At 35.4% G+C, this 12,787-nt stretch overlaps 2 protein-coding genes across 4 annotated transcripts in view; one reads left to right on the top strand and one right to left on the bottom strand.

Annotated features, from left to right (window-relative positions):
* Positions 1–12,787, top strand: part of LOC120630235 (adenylate cyclase type 2) — a 258,614-nt gene that overhangs the window by 113,628 nt on the left and 132,199 nt on the right. The gene's annotated exons all lie outside the window — the stretch shown is intronic.
* The window catches only part of LOC120630236 (probable E3 ubiquitin-protein ligase sinah), a 78,524-nt gene continuing 72,459 nt past the window's right edge, over positions 6,723–12,787 (bottom strand). Inside the window, exon 5 of the mRNA XM_039899386.1 lies at positions 6,723–7,826. Coding sequence (XP_039755320.1) covers positions 7,250–7,826 — 577 coding nt within the window. The 3' untranslated portion in view covers positions 6,723–7,249. The remainder of the gene's footprint in view (positions 7,827–12,787) is intronic.

Here is a 12,787-nt window from a genome sequence, read left to right as displayed (position 1 = left end):
TTATAATATACAGCTAAACACCCAGCCACTGAAAAACACTTATGTTCATCACACAAACATTTTCCAGTTGTTGGAATCGAACCTACGGCCTTGTACTCGGAAAGCAGGGTCGCTGCGCCAGTCGGCCGTCATAATATCCTCCGCGTAGCTGTTAAATCTCTGGAACTTCACCTGCCATCATATTGACAATATCTTCTTATCAAGGTCACTTATATCACTATAAGTTATAACGTTTCGACAAAGGAAAACTCGAAGTGAAAATTAGATTTTGAGGTGAGTATACATAAATCCGTTGTACTCAACTACAAAGCTACTTAGGATTGACGAATCAACGATTTGCAAAGATAAGGAAAGATGATAAATTATTAACCAGGCCATGTAAAGTAAACAAACCATACCATCGCAGATAAATAGCCTCTTCTCATTGTCCGATCAGATATCGCTAGGATATCGTGACAATTAGTAGGTATAATAATTATTATACTTAATCATAGTTAATAGATCATGCCGTGATGTTGTGCATAATATTATCTTTCTCAATAATAGGGTCGGAGACCGCAAAATGAAAAATCCAAATCAGAGAATCACTTTATTGCATACACCAAACAAAGGTACAGAAAAATAAGAAAAAAACACAAAACAGCTTATACAATTTGGCGGCCTTATCGCTACGTCGCGATCTCTTCCAGGCGTCAATTGGAGTAATGCATCAAAAACATACAAACACTCTTTAGATAGGTGTCTAATATTAATATAAATTCTTGTAGGTTAGGGAAAAACTTACAAAAGTTTATTCGTTATTGGTGGTGTCGATGCCAACCTTGCACGACGAACATTTAGATCGTCCTAGAAGGAACAATGCCTAAGCACTCATATCTCTCTCTATAAGGCAGCAGCATATCCTTCATCAAGCTACCGTGCACGCATGTGAAAGGTCAAACTCAACTCTCTGGTCATTTCTAGACCATAAATCCCTCTTAAGATAAAAGAGGAGACCTGTGCTGTAAGACTGTACGCTGGGAATTAGGATCCGATCGTTGCGGGAATCGGAGAGTGTAAAAGCACACTCTGGAATATAACTCAGTGTTACGGGACGTGAGTGTCAAATTATCGCGTACTCGGCTGTTTACTCCGCAAAGTGGGTGACCAGGACTGATAACGTTGAATGTTTTTCTCATAACGGGCCTTTTGTTTACCTTTACTCTACTTGCTTTTACAGCGAGTGAGCCGTGAGAGATAATGGGCATGATTCATGATACTATGTTGGTTTCGATTTTCATTAGACTCTTTTTAACCTCCGTCGCAAAAAACGACGGGGTGTTTTAAGTTTCACTGGTCTGTGTGTGGCATGTGGCATCGTAGCACCCAAACTGATGGACCTATTTTGATTATGTCTTTTGTTTGAAAGGTAGATTGGTCGGGAGTGTTTTTAGCTATGTTTGATGAAAATCGGTCCGTGTTGGTTGCCGCCACAAAATGGCGGATTACATATTTTTTCACACCTCCCTTTATATGGTTATTAAACGTAAGTGTCTTACTAGTAGAATAATGCACACAATGATAAATCTCAAATCCAAGATGAACGTAAACACAAAATGGCGAATAATTTTTTTTTTTCACAATTACCTCTTCTTCTTTTTCTCCCTCATTAAAGGCGTTAAATAAAAAGGCTTGAATAAGTAGGTACACTATTACAAACTTCAAATCCAAGATGGCAGCCACTACAAAATGGCTAATTACATTTTATATATAAATATATACGAATGGGAATGAGGAGTATTAATTTGTGTCGGAGGTTTTTTGTTATTATTTTTTTATTTATTTATATTTTTTCATCTACGTAGGCCTATAGATGGTAGAGCGGTCATACATTCTTGTTGTCAGTATTGTGAGGTGATAGTGATTTAAATAATACATTCTTTGACTTGAAACTAAAACTAGGAGGTTTTTAATTTTAACTTGCCAGAAGTTAGACGCACACAACGTCGCGGGGTGCCGCGTGTTTATACCGGGGTTTTATGTTAACGTTTAACTTATATTTTAAAGCAAATGAGATAATGGGCATGATTCATGATGCTTTTGTTTACACGAAATTTTGTTTTATTGTTTTTCAGCTGATCACTTATTTGGTTTTGCAACAAAATTATAATCCTCTTACCCTGAACGCTTTAATGCCGTCTTTAGTATCTTTATAAAAATTTCTGCTTTTCTTTTTGTTTTCCGTAAGTTTTATTCAATTTTATGCTTTACTTTTTTATTTACTTAACTTTTTGTTGAGTATAAATTTATCTTCATAATCAATTCTTCTTCTTCTTCGTCTCCTGGGCTTGTCTCGGTACTTGATCGGCCGGAACCTTCCGTTGTATGTAGTGCAAGTTGTTCTGTATGTTTTTGTAGTCGCTCCCCGCTCCAGACTCCAGACAGCCGAGCTTACTCCAGGTAAGCAGGCCGCTCAGGTCGCCGTGTGCTTTAGGGTTGATGCTGGGGAGCCAAGGTATGCTGCGCGTTGCTCTGCTATTCCCTTGCAGCGGAGTATTGTGTAGGTCGGTGTTTCATCTGCACCCATGCGTGCTCTGAACAGTGGACTGTCCGTTAGACCTACCTTAAATGAAAAGGGGTTTGTTTAATGGGCAATGCCCTGTTTTCTTACATACTCACAAGTTGACAACCTAGTTAACCTAGAGTTCGATTCCTGCCAGTGGCAATTTGGGCATTTTCAATTTCTGAATTACCTCTGGTCTGGTATGGTGTGAGGCGTTGGCTGTGGCTAGTTACCACCCTATCGACAAAGCCGTGCCGTTTAGTAATTTAGTGTCCCGATGCGGTGTCGCATAGAAACCTATTAGGGTATTACTACCATACTGCCTCACTGGTTAGCACGCTACCATATTAGAGCGCATCATGACTTACCACCAGGTGAGATTGCAGTCAATGCCCTACTTGCAATGGAATAAAAAAATACTGTCCTTAGAACGACCCGGTTTGCTTGCAGTAGTTAGGTTGCCAGTTGTGTACCGGTAATGAGTTGGGTTAAGGCATGGCATTAAGCATGGCTCTCAGAATGAGATGGGTTGAGGCCGTAGTCCTTCAGTCGCCCAGTGCGAATTGATAGACATCATAAACCTTTAACATTATGGAGAACTTGATAGACATCCCAAACCTTTAACATTATGGAGAACTTGATAGACATCACAAACCTTGAACATTATGGAGAACTTGATAGACATCATAAACCTTTAACATCAAGAACATTATGGAGAACTCTCAGGATGGTTTTCGCACAATGTCTTCACCGTTAAGCAAGTGAGATTGAGCCATATAACACCGAAAAGCTAGAGAAAATAGAATTCAGTCCCTCCGAAAAGGAAGCTGAAGCCTGGGATATTAATAAAGAGTACTTATAAATAAATAAGTAAGACTAAAGTCTTCTAACAGTGATAATGTACGACGAATTTAAAATACTCAGAGCTGACCTTAATTTTCGTCTCATTTTCCCATGAAAAGCGTCCTTGTTAAATGAAAAGTGCTTATCCGGTCGTGGAATGAAATATAATGGCAACTGATTACTTTTGTGAATACTAAACTTGGTATGGTTTCCATTGTCTCACACGAGAAATACACGCTCAATTAAGCTACGTTAAGTTAAAGTTAAAGAATTAAATTACTTAGTTGTTATATTTGTTTATCACCTAATTCCTCCAAAACGGCTGAACCGATTTGGATGACTATTGGTCTGTTCTTTTCAATGGATGCTTGATTAGGCGATCTCCCTGACGCATTCTGAATTTCCTCTGATCTGATCACGTGTTGAAATTGATTAGGATTATGGATTTAATATCATTGTCTTAATCCCTAACAGGTTGGCCCGCTACCATCTTTGACTGCATTATTACTTACCATCAGGGCCACTAGGTCAAATTGCAATCGAGAACTTGTAGTGGTATAAAAAAATTCAATTGCACGACACGTTATGGGGCATTGCTGTCGGTAAATTTGATTAAATATATTTGTTGTGATAAGGTCTGCGGGGTTGTTTTATAGTTTAAATATACTGTTCTGTTCTGATGTAAAGTTTTACTAGACAAAACTGTTCTCCAGTTGCAGTTTAAACGGTATAAACTTTTTGAGTAAACCATTGCATTAGTCTTTTCTCAAAGAAATCAGATACAGCCTTAACATCACATGTAAAAGTAAAATCAAATGACTCCTGTCACTTTATTAGGGAAACGTCGCGTAGCGTAGGTACTATGCACGTGTCGGTCTTTATCTTCAATAGGGTTGTCATAAGTAAACACTTAGAATGTTTTTAATTTGTTTGTATGGAAAAATAAATATGCGTCTTTTGATTTAATATTTTTAAAGGGTTTACGAGGGATTTATTCTCTATGAAATATAATTATGCATCCCTTAACAGTATTTCGTAATTCCGGTACACGTTGTATATTATTTCGCCTGAGGTTGTTATTTTTTTTAAATAGCACTTTATGCCACTAGTAAAGTAATTAGCTCGTTGGTCGATTGTAATGAGCTATATTGAAATCGGCGATGCAGTTTTCCAGTAAAATTATAAATTCGAAAAAAACGCGCAAGCGCATTGGACCACTGACACCAAATGCTTATTATCGTGAGTAAATTAAATGTCGTATAACATAAATAAAAACTCGTTTGACAATGGGAACGGGTTCAAGGCTCACCGCAAAGAATACTAATCAGATGCCCGTTATTGGTAAGTTATTTCTGAGTTTCTGACCATCTTTAGTTTACTGGCCTACTCTAGATATACTATTTAGTAAATCTATTAGTCTAGAATAAAAAAGTTACAGAAATACAAAAATAGTCCGTATAACTCATAAGAATAGGGTTAAAAATTCCACGGCAACCGCATTGTTGTATTTGGAAGGCAGCGGATGTAAGGATGAACTGATGATGCATATTTGAAAGTTGTGTCTTTAGTTATTCCGATGACGTCATTCGGTGACTAAAATATAAACTCAATTACACTATGAAATGGAACTATCGCAGAATATAAATCGTCAGTATTATCATCATCATCATCATCAACATCATCATATCAACCCATCACCGATCATCATCAGGGCATTGGTCTCCCCCCACAATGAGAAGGGGTTAAGGCATTAGTCCACCACGCTGGCCCAGTGCGGATTGGTAGACTCCACATACCTTTACACATCAGTATTATCATCTCAATATCGCAATATAGCAATGTGAAGGTGTTAAGCTTTCAATCAATCCCTTCATCTTTCTTTCTCTTCTTTTATTCCAGGGTACTTACTTTGGTGAAACAGTCCCTCTTTCCTGTGAACCAGTGGGTTATAAATAAGGTTGCAGAAAGCTTAGTTTGAGATTTTCTCTCTAATTGATCGAGTGAAAGTCTGTTCTACCATTTATATGAGATCAAAAAAGCGCCATCTAGTTCCAATACTGAGTAACAGTATTGTCACAAGATGGCGTCGAATGAAGTTCTCCCTATTAGCTTCAACCTACCTTCAGCATCACTAGTTTCAGAAGTTAGCATCTTATCTCCTAAAATGATCCCAGTTTCTATATTACCTGTGTTAGAGATAGTAATGATGTAATAATTTATTCCTGCTAATTGAACGTTGAATAAATAATTACACTCGTATGTACAACTTCGTTATAGAACGGAATAGACTAGACAATGTTTAATTAATATTTAATTACCTAAGAGGCCCGTTGAATAATTTTTAGGAATCACACGAACGTATGTTAAAGTAAGTAAATAGAATGTCAGCCCGAAATGAATACACTTAATCCAAACTATACAGCGAAAGTGTATTCGTTTATTTGTCCTTCCTTCACCATACATCGACTTGATTTTTGGTATAAAGTAAGTTTAAAGGGCGGAGAATAAAATATTTTTGGTTCAGGAAAAACGTCGAGTTCCCAAGGGTGGTTTACTTTCGCTTATTTTATTACTTTGGCTTATTTTTACACCCAATATCGTTCTTTTTTCACGTCCTAACAAAGCTACCAAATGATTTATTCAAAATCAGATGACACCGCAGGGCGCAGCTAGTTAATAATAACTGTAATCCAAAGTATTCAAATCGAAGATTTAATTACTTTTTCCTGTTGATAAAAATAGAAGCTAATAGCTTTACTTTTATTGATGTTATGATTTTGGTTCCATTGATTACTTATTACAAGCGAATAACTAATCGAATAAATTGTATTGATCTATGGCATCCAAAAGACCCCGAGAAATCGACCATGATCTGCATTTGACTTATTAGGGTATCCATCCGATGTAACTAGGGGTCAACGATAGTGTATTTTATTGAAGTAGATCATAGATCTTAAGGAGTCTACACAAGTTGTTGGTGCGTTAGCCGCCGGCATCACATCTCGCTATGAGTTTCGAAACTTTGTCGGTGGTACGAAAACAGAAATTTTAGAAATCGGCGAGCAACAGTGGTCTAGCCACTGACATTTACCACAAGTCGCCGGAAAACAAGCGAGGGTGTTAGTGCTAGGCTATTATTATCATCATCGAGACTTATATTATCTGTGCTTAAGTTCCGCTCCACCCAGTAATGGTTTAGAACTCTGCACTTGAAATTATAGACGCGTATATTTATGTCCAGCAGTAGGCGTCCTATTACTGAAATGATGATGATGAAGATGATAAATCTTGATATTTGAAGAAACATGCTTATAAAATAAAACAAAATTAATTGAATTCAAACTTTTTATTTTAAAACTTACATTGAAATACAATCGCAAAATCTAAGTACGTACCTATCTAATAGTTATGTCTATATCAGTCATTGTATAACTAACCTGATAACTTTGACTATCCTCCTACTTAGTTAATATCTTACAGTAAAATCACAAAAAATATGATGCAAATCCATTGGAATGTATATTCTAATCATTTGACATTATCTTTAATTTTAAGGAACCCTCTTAAAATATCAACTTTGCATAAGCATCGTGCTAAAAAGGACTGAAATAAAAACTCCTTTTTACCAACTCATGATTTAAAACAAATTTAGACTTGTTCATCCGTTGATTTCATAAGAGAAAAAATATAATATAACGTCGGGTTGTTGTCAACTCTAACTTAAGTTCTTTTGGCCTCTAATAACTCTTCGAAGATAGCTTTAAATCTGTTTCGTTTAAAACATCTTCGAGTGCAAGCGTCGTGTTTAATCACATGTCTTGTTTATTTATCATGTATTTACACCAGTTTAATTTCTCCACTTTATCATGAATCGGGTAGTTCTTTCCGTATAGGGTCAGCATCAGCTTTTCCAATATTAACATGAATGGTAATAGCTTCGTCGTTTTCTGACTTGAGTATCACATCGTTCCATTGTACTTCAGCTTTCTTACTATATGCTTCATTCTCAATAAGTATTGCTGATTTGGTACACAACGCTTTACTTTGGAATTCAATCAGTGCACAGTATTCACTCTTTCTTGATTCTGATTTAACATCAGCGATATATCCGAGCTTCCGTCTCATAACTTCAACTTTTACGTGGTAATTGTATATACATACTTTAATAATGAAAGCACTTTTTTGATAGAGCAGTACGATCTTGTATTTGGTTCTACAGCATGCAGTTTTCTTAAGTTTGGTTTGGAAGTTTTCTATTAATATCTTGATCTTCTGAGAGTAAACGGCAATGATGTTATGGTTTGATTGGAGGTGAGCTGATAGTTCTTCAAAGGGGACCGAACAACAATTAGGCGTGATGGGGCAAATCATTGTATCGTATTTGCATTCCTCTTCATGCTTTGCCCTTATATTTGCTGTCAAAAGTTCTGTGCAACCCCGTCTGTGGACAATTAAGAGTTCAAATTATCCTTGACACATATTATTATACAAAATCAACACGTTTCTTATTGAATTTTCTATAATGAAATTATTTCATTCGTTCACTAATATTATTACGAAATCTCACAGTGTAATCTATAAGTTTTCATGTAAAATAAACTAAGGACCAAATTTGGATTTATTACCGAAACCCACTAGGGGTTCAATGTTCTTCGCAGAAATATTAAGTATGAATGGTTAGTGAACGTTGGTTTAAGAAGCTTCTGATGTTTCAACCCAAAAATTATAAAATTCCAACGTTAAAACACCATTCAAAAATTTACCTTTATCTTACTAATTTATTTCTTACTCGAAGTATAATTAATAAGCTACTAAAATAACTGTGATAAAGTATGATATGGGACTACTCGGATAGATTTATTTATTCAATACGAAATGTGGAAACAGTTGGTGTGCATCAATGGGGTCAGCAACAGTAAATAATTAATATAACTTAAAATCGTGACTGCCTAGATATTCCAGAACAGCAGTTCCAAGTCTCCAGGGCACGAAAGTCACGCCGTTATACCAATTGCAGCCATCACGTTGCGTCCATTCACTTTGAAACGGTCGACATGCTTGCTATTCTCTGGGGTTCGCTCGATAGAGTAACTTATAATGTAAGTAGTGACCTCGGCTTTAGCACAGTTAATACGCAGTTGTTTCTATTCACGTATCGTTTATAAAGCAATCACTATCTTAACAAAGTGGTCATAGTTAATTTTCCTATTATTTATGCACAAGTATATAATGCTATTTTGGAATGTTTCTGAGTCCAGCCATAAATTAGAAGACATAACTACTGTTATGAATTAGATCAACTATTTGATTGTAACAGTTCACATCAATCACATCGGATAATTAATATCAAAATTTGCAAATGATATATCCTTTCAATTCGAAATAAGAACTGACCTAATTATATGAGAGCGTTCAAGTTTGAATTACGTTTTATTTCATCGCCGTATAAAATAGTTGGGAACTATGAAATAAATTTATTTGAGGAGTTACTTGTTAATTAATTAACCTCTTACGTACCAACGCGCTTGAGTTCTTGATAAAATGGATTAATGCTATAAAGATTTGTAAGCAGTTGTAAAATGCAGTGCGTATTTTAATGTTTGAATGAAAATACAGATTATCTATGTATAATAAATATGTTGTTATTAAAATGTCTGTTGTTAAAAAGTCTTTTTTTCATCGCCAGCGAAAGTAAACTTGCTAGATTAAAGACATTGGAATCAAAGATAATAACCCTATATAATGTTCTTCTTCACTCCTATTTATTATCTTCTTACTCCTATACTCGCATACACTTTTTCACACAATCTATCCATCTCTTTTTTGGTCATCCTTCTTTTTCCTTCTACATAAATATAAATATTTATATTCTTCTGGTAACAGGGTTTTCTTATCTTTACATAACATGGCCATACCATGCCTTACTACCTATAGTTTTGGCACTGGCACCACTTTTATTCAGCCCTTAATATATTCATTCCCTAACTTAATCTTTGTCACATCACACATTTATCTCAAAATTCGCATTTCGATAGCGTGCACTCTTTATCCATTCTTCCCTTTTACTACGCTTACTAGTAAAGATAAACACAAGATGTATTTTGGAGAGTATGCTCGGGAACTGTTTTATTTGGTTCCTTCTTCGCCTTTCTACCATCGAACTGCAAGGCATCTGCACCGCTACGTAATTGACATCAACCTTGGATTCGTACAAAGCGTTTTGCTTATGGAAAGATCTGGAATGCCCTTACGGATTCCGTCTTCCCCCATACCTATATGGGTTCCTTCAATTCATGAGTGAATAGATATCTAGGCAAGCGCACTTCATCTTAGGCCGCATCGTAACTTATTTTCGGGTGTAGTGTATTTACTAGTCTATAGATTTAAAAAAATATCAGAGCCTATAGATCCAAAATATAATTGACAATATCTATCACAAGGGTCAAATAATATTACCGATTTTAATTAAGCCCTCGGTCATCCCGACAAATCAAACTGAAAGCGTAAAACAGTTTAACAAGAGCTTTATTGCCCCTTTACGATTTATTTACTCGAAACCAATAGAAATAAAGTAAAAATTTTATCGGTCACAACTAAAACCGTGACCTTGAATTAATTTTCTACGACGAGATTCGGCTATCACATAGTAAAACTTTATCGTTGCCATGGAGAAATGAAATTGGGACATTTTATGTAGGGTTTATTGCTATTGATTGTAACAGATGTTAAAGATTAAAACTAGAAGGGGATTTATCTTGGGCTCTTATGTATATTTCAAAGCGTAAAATGGTTTCTACAAATTTTGATGATGTGTTATAATATGATTGAGTCCGGAACAATTTGATATTGAAAAGTGACATTTAACTGCTCGTTATTTTCTAAACTTCATTAAATAATTGTCGCACCATCAAAATATGTATCATCCAAAGAATTTCTGTAGGAATTTCTAACTTCCACGGTCCGTTTGTGACCAGTGACTGTCTCTATTTTTATGATGATATCTGGCCATTTAGTGGAACGTTGCTACGAGTATCTGCCTTCCGAACCGGTGGTAGAGTCACTACAGACTGATTTGTAAACTGGGCCTACTTGAAATAAATGAATTTTGTTTTTTTTTAATTTTGCTCTGGAGCACGGCCGCTTTTTAATACCACGGACCTCAACGTCGTGTAAATTGCTTTTTCAACTTCGAAACTCGCTGAGCTATGTCGATAGCTCTGGTGCTCTGGGTGTTCTGCAAGTATCTCCGAGCATAGCCCGAGCATAGTTCTGATCTTTTCCTCAGTTTCAGTTCAGTTCCTCAGTTTTGGAGTATTATTAATCATCACTGCCTTCGCGCACTGTTTGAAGACTTTAGTTGTCAATATTCTACCATATGAATATAATATTATCATTTTGCTTTGAATATGACACACGAATATTTGATTTATGTGTTGTGTCGTTATACTTAAAATAATGTATAGCAATAAAATAGCTTTGTCAGTAATATATTGCAGTTTCATGTAGAGATTAAATCAGCTTGTTTGTTTATTTTGGTTTTGTATTCTTGATGAATTCTTAAAATCAGATAAAATTGATATGTTGTACCTACTATGCTAAGAGGCGCTGTTATCAGTATTAAGTCATCGTACACACGTTGATCTTTACGATGTAAATCTAAAAATAACATTTATCAGAAACCATTATCTTAGTTGATACTATTATTGGTTGCCTAAGCTGCATGGGACATTTAAATGCCTATTTTGCTAACTTTTGCCTATTTGCTAATTGTACACCAAACAAGTTATTTTAAAAAGTTGTATTTGCACTGTTTGTATTTTTTCTGGACTTAGTTGATCATTTTGAAAACGTATCTGGTACAAAAAGCGGCTAAATTTTTTTTTATATTTAGGTATAATGTTTTTGACATTTTGGGTAAATCAATAAATAAATATACATGACAATACACACATCGCCATCTAGCCCAAAAGTAAGCGTAGCTTGTGTTCTGGGTACTAAGATAGCTGATGAATATTTTTTTATGGATATAATACACATAAATACTTATAATATACATATACCCAGACACTGAAAAACATTCATTTCACACAAACATTTTTTTCCAATTATGGAAATCGAACCCACAGCCTTGTACGCATGAGCAGGGTCGCTACTGCGCCAACCGGCTGTCTAAAATAATAATTAATGAGGTAATTGTGGTTAATATGTTCTAAATTACGTGCATTCTGGCATTGCAGCTATTCTTTACTGAACCCGAGTCGATACTAAGCCGTGAGTTTTGACTTAACAGTTTTGATAATTAAGTAATTAAATAAATAAATGATTATATTACGGTAATACACATCGCCATCAAGCCCCGTAGCTTGTGTTAATATGGTGCATAAATATTTGTAATGAATAATATACCAAAATACTTATACAGATAAACACCCAAACACTGAAAAACATCAATGTTCAACACAAAAACATTTTTCCAGTTGTGGGGATCACAGCCATGGATAAAGAAAGCATTGCCCACTACGCTACTTGGCCGATAGTTAAAATTTGCTGTACCTAGTATTTTCTAATAACAATAATCACATTCAGCGTTATCATACACAAAATGATGTTTCCGATCTTAATACTTAATCCTGTCTGACCTTCACCGCCTAATGCTGATCGATAGCCTTATCTACAAGACATTAAATATGAATGACCCTCTTATTAAGGGATTCTATTAAATATTTTAGTTCATTCATTATTTTGTGACGCAGTGTTGATTAATTGCATTTCTTTGATTAATTATAAAGGAGTAAACATGCCTCTCGGATAAAAGTATTGGTGAATAAAATTAAAAAAAAAACCACCAAAGTCAAAGTCAAAGTCAAAAATATCTTTATTCAAGTAGGCCCACAGGTGGCACTTTTGATGCGTACATAAGAACCACACGGTAGTGAGATGATGGCGATAACCACATTCGTAAACTTAAAACTAAAGCTACGAGGGTTCCAAACGCGTCCTGGTCTAAGAAGAAGCCCACAACAAACTTAGCCTTTGTTACTTTGTTAACTACTTAGAAAAGCTTAGTGTTTTTTTTTTTTTTGTTATCACCATCTCACAATGTCATTTTAAATTATTAGAAGAGCAACCTGGTTAGAGCAATAATTTACACCCAAGCTTTTTTATCGTTTACGTAGTCCTTTATACTATAATAGGACTTATACTATAATACACCGACTTTTAATGTAGCGTACACTATTCACGCCCTTTCATTTGATACCGATATTGATGGGGTTTGGAAAAGAAAGTGTAACTTGGGGTGGCGGCCATCTTAGATTTGAAATAGTCATAGTTTTTTTATTTTTTTTATAAACGAGGGCTTGACTGCAACTACACCTGATGGTAAGTGATGATCCTAAGGTG

The sequence above is a fragment of the Pararge aegeria genome, chromosome 16 (genome assembly GCF_905163445.1).
Source record: "Pararge aegeria chromosome 16, ilParAegt1.1, whole genome shotgun sequence".
Classification (NCBI taxonomy): domain Eukaryota; kingdom Metazoa; phylum Arthropoda; class Insecta; order Lepidoptera; family Nymphalidae; genus Pararge; species Pararge aegeria.
This window is presented reverse-complemented; position numbering and strand designations above follow the sequence as displayed.